The sequence below is a fragment of the Phodopus roborovskii genome, unplaced genomic scaffold, assembly GCF_943737965.1.
Source record: "Phodopus roborovskii unplaced genomic scaffold, PHOROB, whole genome shotgun sequence".
In the NCBI taxonomy this organism is placed as follows: Eukaryota; Metazoa; Chordata; class Mammalia; order Rodentia; family Cricetidae; genus Phodopus; species Phodopus roborovskii.
Genome location: NW_026126433.1, coordinates 31,438,596 through 31,461,765, shown reverse-complemented (window position 1 = coordinate 31,461,765; position 23,170 = coordinate 31,438,596). Strand labels below are relative to the sequence as shown.

General features: G+C 40.7%; 1 protein-coding gene across 1 annotated transcript in view; it reads right to left on the bottom strand.

The window, feature by feature from the left end:
- Tnr (tenascin R) overlaps positions 1 to 23,170 on the bottom strand; it is a 78,312-nt gene that overhangs the window by 15,328 nt on the left and 39,814 nt on the right. The window contains exons 13-16 of the mRNA XM_051186064.1: positions 20,769 to 20,888; positions 17,517 to 17,660; positions 16,807 to 16,937; positions 15,723 to 15,855 (exon numbers count right to left, since the gene is read on the bottom strand). Coding sequence (XP_051042021.1) covers positions 15,723 to 15,855; positions 16,807 to 16,937; positions 17,517 to 17,660; positions 20,769 to 20,888 — 528 coding nt within the window. The remainder of the gene's footprint in view (positions 1 to 15,722; positions 15,856 to 16,806; positions 16,938 to 17,516; positions 17,661 to 20,768; positions 20,889 to 23,170) is intronic.

Here is a 23,170-nt window from a genome sequence, read left to right as displayed (position 1 = left end):
ATCTGTAAAACAATACCTAATTAGCTGGGAGAGAAGCTGAAATCCTGAAGCACTTTTCTCTGAGATAAGTTTTGCATATCAGGCAAGATGCGAACAGTACTAGGGGGATTCTGTTGAAAGGGCAAGTTAAAGGCACAGGCTGCCATGTGAGCAGTGGTGGTTGGTGGGCTCTGCAAATGCGGGCTTCTGGGTCTATGAAGAATATGGTCATACGATAGAACTCTATGTTTCTGTGTGGAACTGAGATAGACAGAGAGGTTGAGGCAAGACAGCAGGTGTTGACTAACACAGCGCCTCCTGGTGGTGTTACTCACACACCACAGGTTTGACACCCCACCACTTGGAAAGGCAGGACAGGGGACTGTTTAGGCAGAGAATCCCCATCACAGGTTATGTATAACGCATTCTGTATTAGGAAAAAGCTATTGGTCTTCATGCAAGTCCCCCAGCCTCGATCCAGCCACCTGACCCAGAGATATATTAATTCTGAGGACCATACTCCAGATTGCTACCACAGGTTTGCAAAAGTGGTCTGGTGGAACAAGACAATTCAAGAATAGTCACACCAAGGATTGGTGATATGTTTATATAAAAACATTCTTTGCAAAGTGTGTTTGTATTTCTATTTAATTCTTATGAGAAGCTTTAGAGGAAGGCAGGTTGATATAGATCTGAGGCTTATTTTAACTGAGAAGGAAAACTGCTCAGAAAGATTACATGATTGGTTTATTCAGGAGTCTTGATACAAAATTTTAGAGCAGAAGTCAAGTGTACTGTAAGATCTATTAAAACAAGACATATATCCATGGATGGAAAGATGATTTCGTGTTTAAGAGCATCTGCTGCTCTTTTGCAGGACCCAAGTTTGGTTCCCAGCACTCACATCAGATGGCTTACAACTGCCTGCAATTCTAGACCCAGGGTATCTGACAGCCTCTTCTGGTCTTTGTGGGTACCTGCACATATGTGCTACACACACACACACACACACACACACACACACACACACACAAATAAAACTATGAAATCTTTAAAAAGCAAACCTTAAAAAGAAGAAATATAACCTATGCTCCAGTTTGAAAAGAAATATAACCTATGCTCCAGTTTGTTGAGGACCTTCATCTGTATAATGTAACTGAGTTTTGCATTTAATATGTAAGTACAAAATACTCCTGGTGATAGTTACCTCAGATAGCACTCTGTCCCAATTAAATGTGTTCCCTTCTAAACCGACTCCTATAGTCATTGCAGAAGAGCTATTGACTTTTACCTACAGTATGTCCTAGACCTCCTGACAGCTCCTATCTTACCTATCCCTGAAGGTTAGTTTCATTGCAAGGGACAGCCATGAGTGGCTTCTGTCCCCTCTCTGTATTGCTTTGGGAACACTGGCCTTATTTCCAGTCAGCTAGGCTATTCTTGACCCTGGTCTCTAGAGCAACCAGCATGTCTACTTACCCTCTCCTCCTCCCTCACTGCTTGTGGCTCTCCTCTCTGATCAGCATATAATGTTCCTGGGCTCCAGCTCACTGCTGCTATATGCACTATTTCTCCCACAGGAAGAGCTCCTTAGACAGAGCTCTATTTCTCAGTCCTCCATGGGTTCCCCACAAAAATTTATTCCCCAGGCTTTAGCACAGCAACTCATTAAAATACACATTTAAAACCAAACCCACCTTGATACTAGAGAAGTAAGCAATTTACGTTAAGTTCCTTTTCCTTCGTTGATAATGACTACAATTTGTTATACTTTTAAGGGTATCAAATCCATTCTTAATTCTTCTAAAGTGAGACCTAATGTAGGCATACATAATAAATTAGGATGGCTTGCTCTGGGGAAGGGGAATTTTAAATATCTAAGTATCTGTCATAAAAGAGACATTCACTTATTTTTAAAGTTGGAAGGGGTAAGAATAATATCAGCTGAAAGAGTAAGTGTCTAAGGCGTGCCAAAGATGGATGGGATAAAGGTCTCAGATGATCCTTGGGAGAGGAAGGACCATATGCCCCTCCTTCTGAATTCCTATAGAAAGCTGGCAGGTGGAGGGACTGTCCATGTGTGTGGGAGGCTGATGCACAGTCATTGAGTACACTTGCCTTACTCTTGACAAATTACAAGGCCATCTGGTTGTTAATAGATTCGATTTACTGTAATTTAGTGTATGGCATTGGTGGAAAGGCAATCAAGAAGCATTTCGCTTTTATAGAAGATCAGAAGCAGCAACCTGGGATTTTCCTTCCCTGGGAACTAGGAGAAGATGGGACACGAAGGCTTTTTCCATCCTGCTCCAGCCTTGACAGCATTCCAAGTTTGTCAGATTCACTAGTTCTCGATCAACCTAGTCCCTTTAATCTCATAAGAGAGAGCAGAGGCTTGCTGAGCTTTCAAGTCATGGACTTCATTATCATTCAGATCCCTGTGTTCCATCCCTGCTCTCTGCATCACAGTGTCAGGCAGGCAGGTAGGCTCTGAGGTCAGTGTCTTACCAAAGGGTTCCGATTGAGCTGTGAGTAGTTTACATGTTTCTGTTCTCAGAAGCCAAAAGGTGGAAATGGTAAGTGAGACAATGCCTTGGAGGCCTCTAGGCTAGCCCTCCCTGCATAGATCATATGACTGTGTGGATAGCTCAGAATTAATTTTCTTTCCCTCCTCTCTCACACACATCTCTCTGTCTCCCCCTTTCTCTTTTTCCCTTTTCTTCTGATGTTCTTTCTTCCTTGGTAACCATGCCCTGTGCACTCCAACTTTCAGTTTGGGTGGGATGGGGAGGAGAGGGGATATTTCTTTCCTTTTTTGGGGGGGTTGTTACCAAGGTGAAGGGTTTTTTTAAAATAATTTTTTATTCAAATTTGAAACAAGCTTGTTTTACATATCAATCCCATTTCTCCCACCCCATCCTCTTTTTGCTCCCCATGAGGAGTCTTCAAAGTCTGTCATATCATTTGGAGCAGGGCCTAGGCCCTCTCCCATGTGTCTAGGCTGAGGGAGTATCCATCTATGTGGAATGGACTCCCAAAGTCTATTCCTATACTAGGGATAAATACTGATCCACTACCAGAGGCCCCATAGACTGTTCAGTCCTTCCAACTAACACCCACATTCAGGGAATCTGGGTTGGTCCTATGCTAGTTTCCAAGCTATCAGAGTGAAGTCCATGAGCTTCCCCTTTGTTCAGGTCAGCCTGGTTTTGACCCCTTTGCTCACCACTCCTCCCTGTCTGCAACTGGATTTCAAGAGTACGGCTCAGTGTTTAGCTATGGGCGTTTGCTTCTGCTTCCATTAGCTACTGGATGAAGGCACTAGGATGACATTTAAGGTAGCCTCTCCACTATTGCTTAGATTGTTAGTTGGGGTCATCCTTGTAGATCTCTGGACATTTTTTCTTAGTGCCAGCTTTCTCTTAAAAACCTATCATGGCTCCCTCTATTAAGGTATCTCTTTTCTTACTCTCCTCTATTCTTCTCCTGACTCAGTTTTCCTGCTCTGTCATGCTCACCTCTCCCCTCCTCTTGTTTTGTTTTTTTTCCGGTGAGTAGTACTCCATTGTGTAAATGTACTACATTTTCTCCATCCATTCTTCAGTTGAGGGGCATTTAGGTTGCTTCCAGCATCGGGCTATTACAGATAATGCTGCTATGAACATAGTTAAACAGATGTCCTTGTTGTGTGAATGTGCATCATTTGGGTATATGCCTAAGAGTGGAATTACTGGCTCTTGAGGTAGACTGATGATTCCCATTTTCCTGAGGAACTACCATAATAATTTCCAAAGTGGCTGTATGAGTTTACACTCCCACCAACAGTGGAGGAGTATACCCCTTTCTCCACATCCTCTTTAGCATAAACTGTCATTGATGGTTTTGAATTTAGCCATCTGACGGTAGTAAGATGGTATCTCAGAGTTGTTTTGATTTGTATTTCCCTGATGACTAAGGATGTTGAGCACTTTTTAAGTGTCTTTCAGCCATTTTAGATTCCTCAATTGATAATTCTCTATTTAGTTCTGTCCCCCACTTTTTAATTGGAGTATTTGGTGTTTTGATAGCTAGTTTCTTGAGTTCTTTGTATGGAAATCATCCCTCTGTCAGATGTGGGCTTGGTAAAGATCTTTCCCATTCTGTGGGCTGCCATTTTGTCTTGTTGACTGTGGCCTTTGTCTTACAGAAGCTTTTCAATTTTAGGAGGTCCCATTTATTAATTGTTGATCTCAGTGTCTGTGCTACTGGTGTTATGTTCAGGAAGTATTCTCCTGCACCAATTTGTTCAAGAGTACCTCCCACTTTCTTTTCTAAGAGATTTACATTGAGGTCTTTGATCCATTTGGACTTAAGTTTTTTGCATGGCAATAGATACGAATCTATCTGCAGTCTTCTACATGCCAGCATCCAGTTATGCCAGCACCAGGATTTTCTATTCGATTCCATTGGTCTGTCTATTTTTGTGCCAGTACCAAGCTGTTTTCAGGACTATAGCTCTATAGTAGAGCCTGAAGGCAGGGATGGTGATGCCCCCTGAAGTTCCTTTATTATACAGGGTTGTTTTGGCTATCTTGGGTCTTTTGTTTTTCCATATAAAGTTGAGTATTGTTGAGAGGGGCTATTACACCTTGAGTTTAAACCTTGTGACCTGGCCTTTATCATTTCACCCTGCTGCTTTGGAGGTACTGGACTTTGGCTCAGCTAACGATTACAAAATTTCTCCCATGTTCTGATTGACCTGTTGGGTTATGTGCCCAAGCTGGACCTCATATGTTTTAGAGGATTATCAGGGCTGATCACAGGCATCCTCAGCTCTCTGGACGCCATCTAATAAGAGATCTACCTTTAATGCTGAAATTGATCATCCTAATACTTTTCCCGACCAAGTGCATAACCTAAGAGGTTCTTCTTCCTTTTGGTGCAGTAACTTAAGCCAGGTTAAATAAGTTGGCATTTTTCTTAAATCACAGAGTACAATGATTACCAAGTTAGAAAGCAATGCCAGATGATCAGTACACTGAAATGTCTCCTGCTTAAGTACTTCAAGATGTGAACGTGACATCTACAGGCCCAGGGTATTCGCTGGAAGGATTGATCTGAAATTGGTTTGTGCTGGGCACCAGAGGCCGCATGTGGAATCAAGAGCAGCTATCTTTACAACCCACAGGGCAGTTGGAACAGAAGGGCCTTCTCTATCCATTTCCAGCCCTCACTTGTTTTATGTCCTTGGGCACACACAATCTTTAAAATGGTCAGATTTAATAGATTTAGAGGGCCTCTGCCTGCTCTCTTCTTTGATGGACTCAGTATAATATCTCTAGAAAGCCTCTGCCTGCTGTCTACTCTGATGGACTCAGCATAATAGCTCTAGAGAGCCTCCGCCTGGCATCAATCTGATCAACTCAGTAACAGAACCAAAGCAGTCGCATCACAGTGTTCCTCTGAGAGTAGCTACAGCAGGTTTTTTAGTAAATGCAGAACAAACTATGTTTTTTCACTGAATCATCCATCATGTTAACATTAAGAACTCATATTTGCAAAGTAACTGATAAAACTCTGGGGTCCAGCCTGAGTCTATGGACAGAGACTAGCTGTCAATCAGCTCATAGGATCTTAATCTGTCAGTTCATCTTTCTCAGATAATCTTAAAATTTACTGCCTTGTTGTGTTGTTATTCACTTAACCAACATGTGGAAAGTGGCTCTTGATTTCTAAATACCAGGTTAAGTGATGGGTAATTTCAGGAGGAGAGAAGACATCTTTCAGTTGGTTCATGGTTTTGTGGGAGAAATAAACAAATGTAATCTGAAGTTCTCAGTGCTCTGAGACAGAGACAAACAGAGGATAGAAGGGCATCATAGCAGGTATGCAGTGAAACTGGGGGCTGATGAACAGGGGCCAAGAAGTGATGCAATAGAATGAAGTGGAATTTGACAAGTGCTAATCAGACAGCTTTCTTACTTTAGGAGCTGACAGATTACTCACAAACTTGCAGAAAAGGGTATTTTAGTCATGTGGGGAAGCATGGAACATTTGGAAAACAGAAGAGTTATCTAACAGATGTAATAAGCACTGGGTTGGATGGGTGTGATACTAGTAACTGATTCATGCTGTGTAAGGAGAGGGATCTTCTATTGAAGGCAAGAGATGCCCTACTCTTTATCTTAGCAGATGGTAGCATTACTTAATAAGTTTCCTTTTGGAGGTGGGAGTGTATTTTTCTGATGCCTCCACCCTTTGAGTAAAAATTTTGTAAAGTCTCAATGTCCCTACTGTGATATAGCCAATGCTGAACTACCCAGATTATTATCATAGAAGCCAATGTAACAACTCTCAAATACCTTTTTTTCTTTTTTATTTTTTTCTTTTTTTGCCTGTCCTGGAACTAGCTCTTGTAGATCAGGCTGGTCTCCAACTTACAAAGAACCACTTGCCTCTACCTACCAAGTGCTGGGGTAAAGGCATATGCCACCATTGCCCAGCTAAATCTCCTTTTATTATTAAAAAAATCATAGGGATAGTTATCTGACATATTATTCTCTACTTTGTCCTTAGCACAAAGCCTGACAACATGTGGCTACCTAGTGAGAGCTAACATCCATCCCTATGATAATGAAAAAGGACACAAAATTAGATTTTCTGAAAACATTTGTGATAATACAATTTAAAATGGGCCAAATCAAATCCTGTGACTGGTGATGTATAAGCTCTCTCTAGAGCACTTATGAGGTCCTCTTATAAGCTACGGTAAATAGTAGTACTTCTCAATAAGACTCACTACCTCCCCAAAGGGTGGCCACATAACCTTGTTCTGTTCACTAGTGCAACAACTCTAAGTAAATAAGTTAAGCAACTTAGATGAAAGGGACCATTCCTTGAACACCACCATTTCCTAGAGGTCCCTCAAAGTGAAATACAATAATATATGTAGGATATGACAACTCTTCTTCAAAGCTTATTTTGTAGTTAAAAAATCTCACATTAGATCTGACAGGTCATGTGAAGTAGGGACTAGGGCTTCTTTCCTGTCTGTAGATTAAGGCAGTTATCCCTCCATGGGGGATGTGTTTGCAAGGTCCTTTTGTGCACCAGGGATACATCCTGGCTCCACGTCTGAGGTCCCTTAGACTGCTCAGTCCTTCTGGCTGAGACCCATATTCAGGGGGGCCTGAGTCAGTCCCATGCTGGCTCAGCTATCAGTCTGGGGGCCTATTAACTCCACCCCAACTGGATGGCATTCCCCTACATATGGAATTGGGGTGGGGGGATGGGAGGGGAGGGTGGTTAGGGTGCATGTGAGAGGGCAGAGAGGGTAAAAGGAAGGGAAGGAGGGAAGGAGGGATGGACAGAGGAAGGGAGGAGGGAGGGAGAGGGAACTGGGATTGACATGTAAAATAATAAATTTAAAAAAAAATCTCACATTATAAAAACTCTCCAGGCTGAGGTGGCTTTACTAGTGAGAGCAGACTGAGAATTAGAAAATGAACTCTCCTCAGTTTTATACAATCCCTTTAAGGAAACAGAAGAGGTAAAATCAAATAAATTTCTCTGTTTGCTGAGCAAGGCCAGGAATATTCCTATTAAAATAAACAGCTAGACAAAACAGTACTAAAAGGGATAGCATAGGTTGGATGATAGTTTTGAAATCTATTCTCTGTGTTGCCACAAGAGAACTCATTGCTGGGCAGTTTGTTCTGCATTTGGTCTTTCTTGACCACATACATACATTACCAGAAGGAGGGTCTGATAACCCAAGGGAGTATGAACTTTCAGGAAGAAGACTACTCTGGAAGGAAGATCACAATAGATATGACATTAATTATCTAGTTCAGTTTTTTAGAACAACAGTTTAATTAGATAAGTTAACAGTATTTAAAGGGGTAAGGAACAATTCCAACATCATGAAGAAAAACTAAGAAATTAAAACCCATCAGAAATATTAAACTTGGATATTAAGGTTTAAAATAACAATGCAATTGAAAGGATGAGGGATTTAGATAAAGTTAAAGTATGAGCAATCAATTGAAATGTATGGCTGAGAACCTCTTTAAGAAGATAAGATGAAAGAATAAAGAGGAAGAAAATTAGAAGATTCTAACATCTAATTAACAGAAGCCCTGGAAAAAAAAAAAAAAAGGAGGAAATGCTTAAATGAATAAGAAAGACAAATGTGTAAGAAGTCCAGATAAAATGCTGTTGATTTAAAAGCCTAATTGAACGTCAAACTGGAGATAAAAAGATAAATGGACTCTAAGATAGAATGAACTGTTAGACTGTCAACAAGACAGAAAAATATGGGGCTGGGGAGATGCCTCAGTAGGGCAAGTACTTGCCACACCAGCATAGGGACCTAGCAACCATGCTTTTCTGTCTGCAATCTGAGCACTCCAGAGGGAGCGCCAGTGAGGTCCCTGGCGCTCATGGCCTTTCCAGCCAAACTGGCAGTCTCACATCATAAGGTGGGGGAGTAATCAAAGATGATACTTGATGCTGACTTCTGACCTCTACATGCAGAGATGTATATGTCCATCTACATGATCACTATTACGCATGTCCTCTCCCACCACACACACACACACACACACACACACACACACACACACACACACACATACACACGTGTGCGCGCGCACACACACACACAAAGAAAAAATATTCTAAAAGGTACCAGATAGAAAGCTTCAGTCATCTACAGAACAAAGTCATTTGACATTGTTCTTCTCGAAGGTAATACTACAAATGGAAAGAGTAGGAGCTAAGTGTGATAGTACATGCCTTTAATCCCAGCATTTGGGAGGCAGAGTCAGGTAGATCTGTGTTTGAGGTCTGCCTTGTCTACATAGTGAGTTTCAGGATAGTCAGAATACACAGTGATACATAGTGAGACCCTGCCTCAGATAACAATAGTAATACTGTGAGGATGTGAGTGTTCTATCCTGCCTGCTCCTGCAGCCATGGGGGATCAGGTAGGACACAAAACAGAAAATACTGTCTACAGTACTGAATGCTGACCAGTTTTTCATGAAGTTGGTGAAACATGGAGATATAAACAGTAAAAATGGATAGGCCAACTTTATGATTGCAGATGTAAAATGTCAGAGTTAACTAAATCTCAATGTATTAAAAACTCATTCAGGTGAATTTTTCAATGATAGTAAATACACATATTTTAAAAAGTCATCAATATAAGTCACCCCATTAGTAAGCAGAAGTATAAGAACCATGACTTATTAAACTATCATTTTGATAAAATTCTTTGCAAAACTACTTTGAGTAGAAGAAAACTCTATATAATTTAATGAGTGTTTCATGCCACCAATCTTAGTGAGTACTATTTTTATTTATGGTAATCCCATTACATATTTGTGTTATTTTAGAAAGCAATTACAGTGTTAAAGAGGTTCAGTGGATGAGGAGTTAGTGAGGATTATGCATCTGAAGTGTTAAAGGTTCAAGAATGTGAACAGGTCACGGTTAACTAACCTCACTGTCACGGACAGCTTTAGACGTTCCGGTTAATGTACAGAAACAAAACTGGTACCCATAAATGACACAAAATACCTAAAATATTTGCTCATGCACAGATTGTGGAGGCCAAAAGTCAGTGTCTGCTGTCTAAGTTTCTCTGTCAGGGTCTTTCACTGACCCTGGAACTCCTCTATTCAGATAGACTAGCTAGCTGGGGAAAACCCTGGCATCCTCTTTCTCTGTCTCCTTAGTGATGGGATACAGGCTCCACTCCCTGCCAATGCCTCAGTTACTGGGGATTGGAACTCAGGTTCTTGTACGTGCACAGCAAGCAACACTTTACTTTTGCTATCTCCCAGCTCCATATTTACCTAAAATATTAATAGAAAAAGTTGATAATTACAATTAGTAAGAAAGTCAGCAGGATTGCTAGATACTGGATCAATATATAAAAATCAATAGTATTTTTCTGCATCAGCAATAATCAACTGGAAAATATTTTTTTTAATTAGGGACAAGTCACAAAGCAATAAAAATAATAAAACTTCCAGAGATTAACCAAGAACACAGGAATGCTATGGGGGAAACTATTTAACATTGTGAGAGACATAAGGATCGTTTAAATAAATGAAGATACAGTCTATGCATTTTAGAAGGGAAAACTTACTATCATAAAGATGTCAGTTCTTTTCAAGTTAACTTACAAGTACACTGCAGTTCTAATCTAAATTTAATTTGGAGGACTTCATACCTAAATGGGATAATTCAGATGACATGACACCTATGGAAAATTAAAAGCCATCAAATAGTTAAGTGGACCTTAAAAACGGGAGCCAAGGAAACTTGTCTTACTATGTATAAATGTATTAAAATTAACTTTCTCTATAAACATACAATAAAGTTTGGGGAAAAAACAGATGAATAGAGCATGGAATGAAATAGATAATTCAGAGTTCAGAGACAGATTATATGCATGTATGAACTTAATATATAGAAAAGCATTGCAAATCAATGAACAGATGGCTTCCTTAGTGCATGATGCTGGTAAAACTGGTCCACTTTATAAAGAAAAATGAAACAGTATCCCAGCTGAATGCCACATATGAAATAAACTAAGTAAGACAATAAATCACAGAGTAAACAGAAGAATACTGAAGAAGAGCTCTGGGTCTATTGGAAGGAAAAAACCTTTTTTTACTAAAGATGTTAGAGGCTCAAGTAATACTGGACAAATACTATAAGGAACCCTGATGGAAAATGAGCAAATGACATGAACAGGTAATTTACAATAAGAGAAAAAAGTCTAGCAAACCCTAAGATATTTAAATTCAAACTGATTGTTACTGAATGGGATTTACCAAGAACAATGAGACATCAATCTTATTTGACTGTCAAAATTTCCAAAGCTGGAGCAGGCTGGACTGTGTCACATCATTAGGAATGTTATACATTCCCAGAAAATAGGGACATTCCTGTGTACCCTGTCTGTAAGTACTTAAACTATATAAGCACATACCCTCTACCTAGCAATTCTTTTTATGGGTATACAACTTTTGCATGCCTCACTGGTCCATAGATGGATACATTGAGGGTATACACTACATCACCATTTGGAATTTGAGAGAGGGGAGAGGCAATCGTGATGGGCACACATCAAGTAACAGTTTACAATAATTAGAACGAAAAGACTGATGAATCTAAGTGTCCAAACACAAACATTAGTAGTGACTTATATAATCCAAAATACCCTACACACATTTGAATCATTCATAACCAAAATGATTCTGTAGTAGTATGTTTTTCAATGGGAGAAACAAGAGGCTTCCCATGGGGCATATTGGGATGGCTATATAGGGAAGACAGAAAAAGAGCTGGGGCAAAAGGAAGTAAATGAGCGAATATGAAGAGGGGCCTTGTTGGAGGCTGATATTGCTCACACATAATAACGTGGGCAGTTTGATGAATACAAACCTTAGACCTGACATTTAGCTATTCATTTGGACATGCTTGGGATGGTGTATTCATCTGGTATGATTAGTGTGCTACTTCCTTCTCCATAGCCAGGTCTCAGAGAAAGGTGAAGGCAGACTTCCCTCTGTGTGTGTCTCTGTCTGCCTCCCCGTTCTTGCTCCCCTGCCATGCTTGCTTGACTCGGGGAAACGAAGCATCAAACTGTTTCTAAGTGGTAGTGTAGAGGGAAATGCTCCCAGTTCCTGCATGGATGAAGAGGCACATGATGTCCTGATGTACAGATAACTAGTCTTCTCTTTCAAACAGAAAGTCTGCTAACCATGTGTTTTTCTAGAATCCACTACTCATCGCATTGAAGTCTAGATTGTGCCAATTTTCATTCATTTTTACAATCTAATAAAACTGAATTTTATGTCAGAGGAGACTGCAGAGATTTCCTGGAGAGTGTCACAAAATGGCCTGACCTGGAAGGAAGATAGCAGGGGGTAGAGACAATAAAAAATGAAAATAGAAGAAACATCAACCTCTTCATTACTCATCTCTAGCTACCTCTTCACTTAACCTTAAGGTCAACACAACCCTTTTATAGTGTTCACCGTCTCTGAGGATGAGCTTAGCATGAGTTTTGTTTGCCTTTTATATTATTAAAAGAGACAATGAAACCTGCCTCTCAGAAGATCATTTCACCAAGTCCCTGTGGCTCTGTGGGGAATATATTTGTTTCCTCATTTAAATTCATGTCTCTAAAAGACAAGTAGACCTTGGATGAAATTTCAGGAGACAGCAAATTATAAATAATGTATCTATATTTTTTTCTCTCCCATATGACTTGTATATAATTCCCCCAGGAGCCTTGTGCAAACACCAGAGACAAGAGGACAGGAAGCTATTAACATGATGGAAAGATTGGAATGGGCTCATGTTGTGCAGCATGAACGTAAGAAAAGGCATCTTGACCAAAGGAGGTTGTGAGGCCAGATATTATAATAATGGTGATAGAGAGGAACTGAAAACCAAAATCAGGATATGTTATGTGAGGGGGAAAGATCTGATTTCAATAAAAGGAAAAATTAAAAAGAAAAAAAAATAATACCATTATTGTTTATTATCAGCATCTAAATTATTTCCCAGATAATTAGATAAGCACCTGTTTGAGTGACTCCTTTATCTTGGTCACCACAGGACAAGGTAAGTGTTCGTTAGTGATGGAGGATTATTTGAAGTCAAACTTTAAACTCTGTTGTGTATCAGAGAAGGCATAGAAGACTCTCATATGATAAATGCATCCTCAGAATAGGACGCTGCTAACTGGAAAAGGCAGATACTTTCAGTTAAGTTGAAAAGGATATTAGTCTCTAACTCCTTCAGCCCTGGTGTACTGTCATGTAGACTTTCAATGATCCCCAGACTTGCTCAGCAGGATTAGTTCCTGCCCATTGGGGTCTAGACAGGCAGCCTTTTCAATCTTGGGTTGGGTAAAGATATTCTGCTTTCCACTTTGGTTACTTCCCCTTTTTGGTACTTTTCCCATCCCCACCTTTAGGAAGCAAATGCACTTGTATTCTCTAATTTGATAAAGTTTCCTCTTGGCAGGGTGCAGGGACTGGACACGAAGTAAGCAATTATTAACTGGCCAATGTCATACAGCTCAGAGTAATATACTTGGGAAGATTTGTAGTGTGGTGGCAGACAGACCCTGACATTAGAGAGGGGGTCTTTGGCCTTCATCCCCTGAACGCTGCATGTCTTCGAAGCATCCCTGCACAGGATATTATGAATCTTAGTTCTCATCTTTAGTTTTATTTTATCATTAAGCCTCCACTTTGTACTCTGAAGCTGAGATTTCACTCTTCACTTCATCTATCATGTCTGTATATACCAGGCTTTGTACATGGGACTTGGACATAACAGTATTTCTTGCCTAAGAAATTTTCACTCAGCATCTTCTTGTCTCAGCGGGTTCTGATAAATTTCCAAAACAAAGCCAGCAGGGTTTGGGATGCATCAGTGGCTTAAATTTCAGTTTTCCTAAAACCACAACTAAACAGGGATTCTCTTTTGCTACATATTTGGGGCTAGTGTGAATCCATTGCTGGTACCCTAAAACTCTATTTGGAGTGAGTAACTCTGCTGGTAGCTATATTCATTGTATAGAAATTGGGATCTTCAATTTTCTTTTTTTTTTTCTGAGTTTTCTGGCTGTTTAATGAGCCCATTTTCAAGTAGAATCCTGTAAGAACAACAAATGAATCGAAGAGACACCAACAGAGACCTAAACTGCCCATCAAACCAAGCCATTAGCCAACTTCTCCACATTAACAAGTAAGTTGTCAATTACCCGATTTAATCCTCCCAAGGCCCTGGCCAGATCTCCAGTCCCACATTCAAACTATTGCATCTAAAACAAGGCAGCGATGGTCAAGGAAACGGTTGTACTTCTCAGTCCAAAGGGATCTGGAAAGCAGCTGCAGCTGTAGAGACCACAGAAACTCCTGACATTTGACACACTGCTCACGGCTGGCAGCTGTGACATTAGCAGGATGGGAAGGAAAATCTCATTCAACACTGAGCATTTGGGTGACAAAATCATTCCTTTAACCCAATAAACATGCAAACTGGGAGTTCTGTGCATCTGTTAGCTATGTTCTTTTTATGATGACAAAATTCTTAATTCAGCACAAACTCCTCCCAATGGGCCGTTAAGTGGTGGCTTCATAAAGGACCCTTTAATTAGCCTATAAATGTGCAGGGCTGGGTTTGAACACCCTAGTTCTTAATAAGGTATCTTTGAAACAGCAAAATAAACTCCATCAGAACAGACATTGCGGGTTCTCTAAGTTCCACTTGGTAAGGATGTGTCATGGATTCATGTCTTGGTTGTGCAATCACTATTTGCTTTTGACTAACAAACTCATTGAAGACACTCTGGAAAGTATTGAAAATATATATATATATATATATATATATATATATATATATGGGAATGGACTCATTCACATTATTTTCACTATCTAATAATGACTTTGAAGTATTTGATCAACTCTTGGCTTTTTCATCTAGAGTGAGTACATTTAGAAAAGGGAAGTGATGGGGGGCACTATCTTTTGCTTCTTTTGAGACGGAAGGGCAGGCTCTGGGACATGGAGGAAGACCCAGTCATTCTGACACTCTGAAATTTAGGAATGAGGGATATGCTCATATTAGATATTGTTGGACACGCCCTCATCCCTAAAATGGGCTGGGTGGGCAGTTACACATCACAAACTACAAAGGGATGCCATGGAGGTGCCAGAGAGACTTGTTCGTATACTAACAGTTCAGATCCTGCAACTGGACTATTTGGAGTCAAATCTCAGCTATCTAACTTAAAAGCCATAGAATCTTAGATGAGTAATCTCATCTCTATTGTACCCTACTTTCCTTGCCTGTAAAAAATAAGTAAATAGATAGAGGTAATAGTCTGTAGGCCAGAGGATGTTGTGGAGGTGAAATTAAATGCTGTTAAATAATGCATGTAATGTGTTTAGGAAAATGCTCATCATAAAGCCATGTAAGTCTTAGATTTTTAAAAGCTTTTCTTTTTCTTCTTTCTGTGGAGTCAAGAATCAAACCTAGGACCTTGAATATAGTAGATAAAAGTATTCTATTAAGCCACACTCCTGGCTTTTTATTTATTTATTATTTATCTTATGGAACTGGGGGTTGAACCTAGGACCTCATAGATGCTAAGCAAATGTTCTTTCACTGCGCTGTGCTAGCTCATATTCCTGCCCTTTAAAATGGTCCAATCAATGGTTTTAAAGATTGACTGAGATACTGAATATGCAAAAGTACTCTGTGCTTGGGAAGGTGTGAGGGTTTATGAGGGTTCAGTACTGAAGATTTCTTCTGTAACATTTACTAGAAGTGTTGCTGAGGAAAGGCATCAAGGGAAGGAGGGAAGGAGGAAGAGAGAGAGAGAGAGAGAGAGAGAGAGAGAGAGAGAGAGAGAGAGAGAGAGAGAGAAAGAGAGAGAGAAGAATTTTTCTAGAGAAACAGGAAGGAATTAGAACAAGAAAACAAGAAGCAAGCTGATGTCTTGTCTACTTGATGTCCTTAGTTGGTTCACATGGACTACAGATTTAGGCTGGTGTTTCCGTGATAACCTCAGTTGTGGGGATTTTCTGGCAGAGCCTTGGGAAAGGGGGAGGAGGAAAGAGGAAACTGAGTGTTTTTAATAGGCTCCTTTTAGCCCAAGGCTCAGCAGAGATGCTGAGGAGGCATGTAGGGAGAAGAAGGCATCAAAGTGACTCCAAGTCCCTCACCTGTGGTGAAGACAGTAGAGGTAAGGATGCTCCGTGTGGCATCCTGAGCTGCCTGCAGAAGCACTGTGTAGTCTGTGTTCTCTGATAGGCCTTCCAGTCGGATCCAGGTGTCCTCAGCATCCACAATCAGCTCCTGCAGGGAGTCAGAATAAAGGATGCTAGGGTGGGGGGGCAGCTAACTTGCAATATTTGACAGTATGGAAGCTGGGTCAGCACTGCTGTCCTCTCCATCCCACAGTAGGGAGAAAACTGCCAATAGGTAGGGAGGGCAGCTCCCATGTGAGGTTTAGGCTAGCTGCTATCTCACAAATGCATATGGGATAAATTTAGGTACCTGGGTTATTGAACCAGTGACTTCAGCTTGCACTGGGCTTGCTGTGGAGTAGAAGCAGCTGAGGAAGCAGAACCCTAAGTCTCCCCATCAAACAAACCTGCTTTACTTATACTTGTTCTCTAGATATGACTTCTATATATGACTTTCACTTTTTAAGGATCCTACCACAAGGGAAAATTAGCCAAGTAGTGCTCTGATGGACTATTTAGAGTGATGATACACAAGTGAAATTTATCATCTCCTTTCTGTAGCCTATATAGATGGTACTTTTGTAATGCTTATCAAGCCATAAAGGCCACTTGGGTTTATCATTTGGCCCATGTTTGCTTGGCCCTGTGAATAAGAAATCATTGAGGTAACACAGGATTAGGAGTTTGTTGTGTTTTACACCATAGTGTCCAGGGCACCATCTCACCTAGTGATGATCCAGAGAGGACAGGGACACACACACACACACACACACACACACACACACACACACACACACACACAGAGAGAGAGAGAGAGAGAGATAATGCTTTAACAGTGTGGGTAGAGGGCAATAGCAAAGCCACAACTTGGTATTTCCTGGCTTGTAAACCTGGTCTCTCCTCAATAGCAGGCTGTGTACCAAGGATATGGAACCTCATTGGTTGCCTGTGAATTGGTTCCTTCTCCACCCATGCAGTTTCCATGGGTCATCCAGTGGTCAGTTTCCACATGACCTCACATGGGAGTAATGGTTTTTCCCCCTTTGCAGCTAATACTTGCCTTGCGGCTACCGTCAGTGGACTTGTATGTCAAGACATAGTTTTCAATCTCTGCTCTGGGTGGCTGCCAGGAGATGAGTGCACTTTGCCTGGTGACTTCACTGGCTGTCAGGTTGGCAGGAGGATCCAGGACTGCAAAAAAAGAGAAAATGCTAGGGTGTCCCTATTTCTCCAGCTCTTCCTTGTTTGATTTCAGGCATGGTAAGCTTGCTAACAGGGCTGCTCCCATGCTGACTCTAGCTCTGGCTTGGATGGAGCTTGAAGGATGCTATTATCCTTTGAAGTTACTCCCGCCCCCACAAGAACTCTGAGCTTAGCCACAGCATCCTCCAATACAACTCTTTATGCTTAGGCCCCTGACCCCATTAACCACTGTCTGTTTGAATTTGTATCCATCTTTTGTCCTAATGTTCTACTGATCATGATTTTACCAAGCAGCTCACAGTCACTACCATACCAAGCTTTCTAATATTCAACATTTCCTATACCAGATACAGTCTTATGGCCAGATTTTCTTGTGTGGCTCTGCTATTGTCACATAGATCCTGGGTGTAGAAACAGAAGTGCTAATTGAATAGCAATACAGTACTTGGACCACATTTGTTCAAAACATGTTTGGATCACCAAAACCTACAGCTTATTATCTACTCTGTTCTCAGTTCCACATAACCCTCCAGAGATTATATCATCCATGCAGGAGCCTGTACTCACGGGTAGAGAAGTTGGTGGTGATGGTGCCACTCATGAGCGGCCCACTGGTGGCATACATAGTGACAGTATAGTGGGTGCTAGGAAGCAGGTCCACAAGCTGGAATTCTTCACTGACTCCATCAACCAGAATGGTCTCTCCAGCAACTGCAATCAGATCCATACAGGTAAGGAAAGATCTACCACACCTAAAGGCATTTCACATGGACTCAGTACCCAAGAATTCTGGGAAAACTACAGGTGACAGAGCATATTGCCTCATACAAGGATCACTTTCATCTGTTTTTATTTTTTTATTCTTCAGAAAGAGTATTCTGTACATGGAATTTGAATTTTATCTCTCCCTTCTACTGTGGCCTCTGCAGTTGAAGAGTAAGAAGAGGCCTTGTCTGTTTCCTTCCATCCACTTTTCCCCACCAACTCCTCCCTCTTTTATACTGAGAAAATTCAACTCCTACCTCTCATAAGTTCTAGAGTTCTCACAGTCCTGACTGCTTCTCTCTGCACAAGAAAGTTTATCAAGGTCTTTGCTGAATGCAAATCTTGGGAGAGAACTGAGAACAAGAATTGGTGCCACTAATCAGTGCTGTAAACAGGATCAGCCTGATTCTGTGCCTGTTACTTGTATTACCCCAGGCCTTAGGGACAGCCATGAGTCATTGCCATTACATGCTGAATTTATTAACGATCAATGGCTTTGTTTATTACCACTGCCTTGGTTGATCATTTTGACCTGTGGGCAGAGTTTTGCTTTTATTTCTATCATGTTTGACCTTGTATGCGTTTTGGATCACAGTTTCACTCTATTAAAACATCTTTAATGTGAATTCAATCAGCCACAGTTTTGTTTTATATACAAATTTTGTAAGTATGTCTTCTAGGGGCTCATTCAAGCTGTTAATAAAACTGTTCCTTAGATCAGAGCCAAGCCCTCTGTTAGACAATTAGAATATTTCTGAATCATTCAGCATTTAACAAAGTTTATCAGGCACATTTCCAAACTAGGTCAGACCTGATATTTGAAATTTCTTGTGATCTAAAGGCAAATGAAGCAAGGTATTCTTTGGAAGAATGTACGTCAGGACCATCTTTTTGCTATCCTACTTTGTGATATCCTGGCATCGCTCAATGCTCTACTGTCCTAAACTGTGGCAGATACTTAAATGCTCATCTCTCTCCAAATACAGGAAGGCTATACATTTCCTTAGAATTCCCTTGTCATTTTCACCTTCTCTGAGATCTTGTTTCTGTCTTCCCCTTAGTACCTAAATTCTAAATTATGGTGTTTCATAGTTTAGTTCAGGCCAGGCTATATTTACTTCCCTGCATCATTACTAGAAGTGGGTCCCATAAAGGTAAGAACTCAAGCATTGCTTCTGAACTTTGCTAGGCTCAGTAAGTACATAGCCCTTGGGAGATTATCAAAAGCATGTGCTGAATGAATGGATGTGAATGGAGGGGATGGAGCTGTGTACCTTGTCAGATGCTGACTGCCTTACAGGAATGGGGGATACTTTGTCAGAAAATATAGGGTTGCAGCTAAGACCTGAAAGACAGGATTTCTAAGTTGACTCTTGGGGAGGGAAGTCCCTGGCACATGGGCAAATGCATAGAAACTTGAAAAGGCTTAAAAGGGCATGCTGATTTAAGTAGGAGTTGGGAGGGGCTGTGCAAGAACATAGAGGGGTTGAGATGATCCATAGTATCTTCTTTTGAGAAGGATTATGCAATCAGCTCTAGTTCCTATCAACTCAAAATCATGGTTTATCATGTATTTTTCCATCTTAATTAAAGACTAAATGGTATCCATCTTCCTAATGCCTTGCTGAAATGCAAATGTGCTTATAGAGTTGCAAAGCCAAAACAAATTGGAATCAACAAGAAAGCTTTGTGAACCGACAATATATAGTAATGTCAACTAATGCTTTTTCCATTTTGTTTGATAGCTGTGTGTTAGTTTTCATTTTTCCCAACTTTGATGATGAATTAGTCTTTGCAGCTTGCAGATCTTCCTTGTCTTCCATTTCTGAAAGTCATGCTGTCTGCCTGCCTTCTGTTTCCTGGCATCTCTGTCCCCTAGATTCTTGAATATAACCCACCAAAATTCTGTGATCAAATGTTTAATTTTGGCCAAGCAATAATTCCGTAAGCCCAGATACTTGGAAAATGCTTCTGTTTTGCTTTGAGCTTGTCTATTTGACCTCAGATAGTGTAAGGGAAATGAGCATGGTGATCGCAGCACTGATAATTCAAATTTTGGTGTTGATTCAAACTTTTGGTCCAGATGTGGGTAGGGAATACCAGTACAACAGAAATGTTGCTTAGCAGTTCTAAATCAATTGTCACCTGTTGTGGTGGTTTGAAAGAAAATGGCTCCCAAAGGGAATGTCACTATGGAGGCAGGCTTCCTGGTCTCATATATGCTCAAGATACTACCTAATGTCTCAGACCACTTTCTGTTCCTTGTGAGTCAAAATGTAGTAACTTTCAGCTTCTTCTCCAGTGCCTGGCTCTGCCTGTATGCTGTCTTGCTTCCCACCATGACAATAATGAACTAAAACCCTGAAAATGTAAACCACCCAATTAAATGTTTTCCTGTTATAAGAGTTGTCATGGTCATGGTTTCTCTTCAAAGCAATAGAACCCTAACTAAGATGCCTGTTAACATGTTAATCTGTGCCAAGTTTGACCCTATAACTTAATTATTTTTCTTGCTCTGTAAACATCCAGAATAGTGGTTCTCAACCTCCCTAATGCTGTGAGTCTTTAATACAATTCCTCATGTTGCAGTGACCTCCAACTATAAAATTATTTCCATTGCTACTACATAACTGTAATTTTCTACTATTATCATAATGATGATATCTGTTTTAGGATGGTCTTAGGTGACCATTGTGAAGGGGTTATTCTATCTCCTAACAGGTTGTGATCTAAAGGTTGAGAACTGCTGATCTAGAAAATTCTCCTTTATCTGCAGCCCTTTGGTGAAAATCTTATCTGAGTTTTGTCTTTCTAGTGTTAGCTCTGATTTTGTGTTCTTGGTTGCTTACCTTTCTTGAACCTTTCAGACTGACTGTGTGATTATCAGAAGTTGGGGGGTATCATGAGGACTTTATAGAGCTTGTGGGTTACATACTTTCCCCCAATGTAAGGTAATTTCTGACATAACTTTCAGATGGGTAAAATGAGTTACTTCTTCACTCCCATACTGGCTTGAAGCTCCAGTTCCCACCACCCTCACCTGCAGACACTCACTTGCAAAGTGTGTGAGGACAATGACATAATTCTCCACTTCACCCATGGGTGCTTTCCATTGAAGCAGGGCTTCTGTTGGGGTGATGTTGGTAGCAATCAGATCCACAGGGCTATCCATGGCTGAAACAGGAGAATATTGGGTTAAAGAAAGAGCAACTGTAGGATAGAAGTACCACAAACCATCGGGTTTTTCCCATGTGGTGCACATCTGTCACTCTTCTAGATAGAACAATGGAGTGCAGATTCATTCTTTGTCTATCTGGCTCCATTTCTTTCTTTCTTTGTCCCCTTTCTTCTACCTTTCAAATAGTCACTTCTCTCCCAATTGTCCTAAGTCCTTCTTTAGAATTAATTCATTAACTTATTTTGTGCAGAATTCTTTGACGAGTCCGATGGGAAGTGGAAAATTCAAAATACTCTGTTGTGCTTTAGTTATTTCAGTCTAAATGATGTAAAGAACACATTGAAGAAGTTGTGATTCTTTAGTTTCTGGGATAATTCAGCTTTCTGGCCCGGTTGTTTTCTCACACATACAAGGGTGACCTTTGTGGAAAGTCTGTGAACTTCAGGAAGTGTGGTGCAAGTTCAGGGTACCTGTATCCACAACTCTGTCAGAGTCATATGCACTTCCTAAATTCTTATACCACCATTCACAAGCTTTACTGTGGTCTGTGTTCAGGCTATCCTTTTTGTTGCAGGAGAGCCTAGGGGATTCACACAAGCTTAGGGAAGTCAAGCTTACCTATCAGGGGAAGAAAATTTGCTTGTGAATGCATTATGATTTTACTCACCCATGCTGTAACTCTTGGATTTACTTATGTTTGTCATTTTCACAAAGTTGGAATTTACTTATAAAGTGGGCATTATTATAACAATTTAAGTGTTAGTTCAACCTGAGTCATACAATTTATGTTTATGAACCAAAATCCACTATTAGTCTACCCCTGTTCTTAATTGAGTTGTTTGTGTTTTTTCCTTTTGTTTTTGTTTCTCATCATAAAGTAACAATAAAAATTCCCTCACAATTTTATCTATAATCTGCGCTTTCAAAAACTTTGTCAAATGCTGCTCTTACTAGAGTATAGTTGGGAGATTTCTGAGATGTAGATGATCTCCTGAAGGGGGTTCTTATTTCTAAAAGTTTTAAGATCCTTATGACTACCTGAAGACTTCTGAGTACAGCACAGGTGCGGGAAGGTACCTGAACAGCTCTTGCTAACTTGAAGGAGGGCAGTGTAGCCTTGCGAGCCACTGAGTTTCTGCTTTTGAGGTGTCTGCTGCCTGCGGCCAAGAATCCCAGGAGTTAGCCTTCGGCCCTAGTCACAACCTTCTTGGGAACAAGATGTTCTAGCAATCCATGATATGATTTTCAATGAAAATTTTCAGGAGGGCAGGAAAGGGGCTTTATTGGCTCAGTGGACATTACTTTTGGTCAACATTTATTAACCAGATGCTTTAAGAGTCACGGATAATTAGAAGAGTAGGAACAGACTGAAGGACAAAACATAGCTAGTGCATCTATAGTCACAGACCTGGAAGTAGAGAGACTAGGGAAGGTTAGAACACCCCATGCTGTCCCGAGACAGCTACTCTATGTTTCTGAAAGATGTTTTTGCCACTGTGTAAGGAGACACTATTTCGGTGTTTGTGAGAGTATCTCCAAAGCAGTGAGGAATTCTTAGGCACATTTCCCTCCTTCAGGAAACACCATCTCCAGGGAAATTAAGCAGTGCCAGGAAATCCAGGTGTTCACTTAATGAGGCAGGCTGAATGTTTTCCTACATGTAGTGGAAACTATGCTTTAACTAGAAGGTCTGTTTCTGATGTTGATCATAGAAACTGAGGTCGTGCCTTCAAGTGACATCTATGGCGATTCTTTTCTGATTCTACCAATATACTTCTTAAGGACCAGAGAAGAAAGGCTAGGGGGAGCTGTCAAAATGGGGCCCTGTCCTTGGGCTTTTCCGAAGAAGCCATGGAAAGAGGGAACGTCTCTTCCTTACTATCTACTATTACAAGCTGTTGTGTCTCCCCTGTGAATGGGCTTGAGGACACAGAGGAAGCTTGGATCTGGTTATACAGCCTATACGAGGGCAAGGCTGTGAGGTCAGACTTACATCCACTGCCTTCATACAGGTGAAGGATTTAGAACCTTTTTCCTGGAACATGAAGCAAAGGCAAGTAACTGCAGGGTGGCTATGTAAGATGAACAATCTCACCCCCAATTTCCTGTAACTGGATAAAAACTCTTCCCTGAGATTCTCCTGCCACCCCACCCCCATCAAGTCTTAAAGAGATCCCATGATACAAATGTCTGCTGTGGAATGTGCCCCCACCCTGCATCTTTGAAAGGGCATTCTTCATAGTGGAAATTCCAAGAAAATTCCTAACCTGAACCAGCA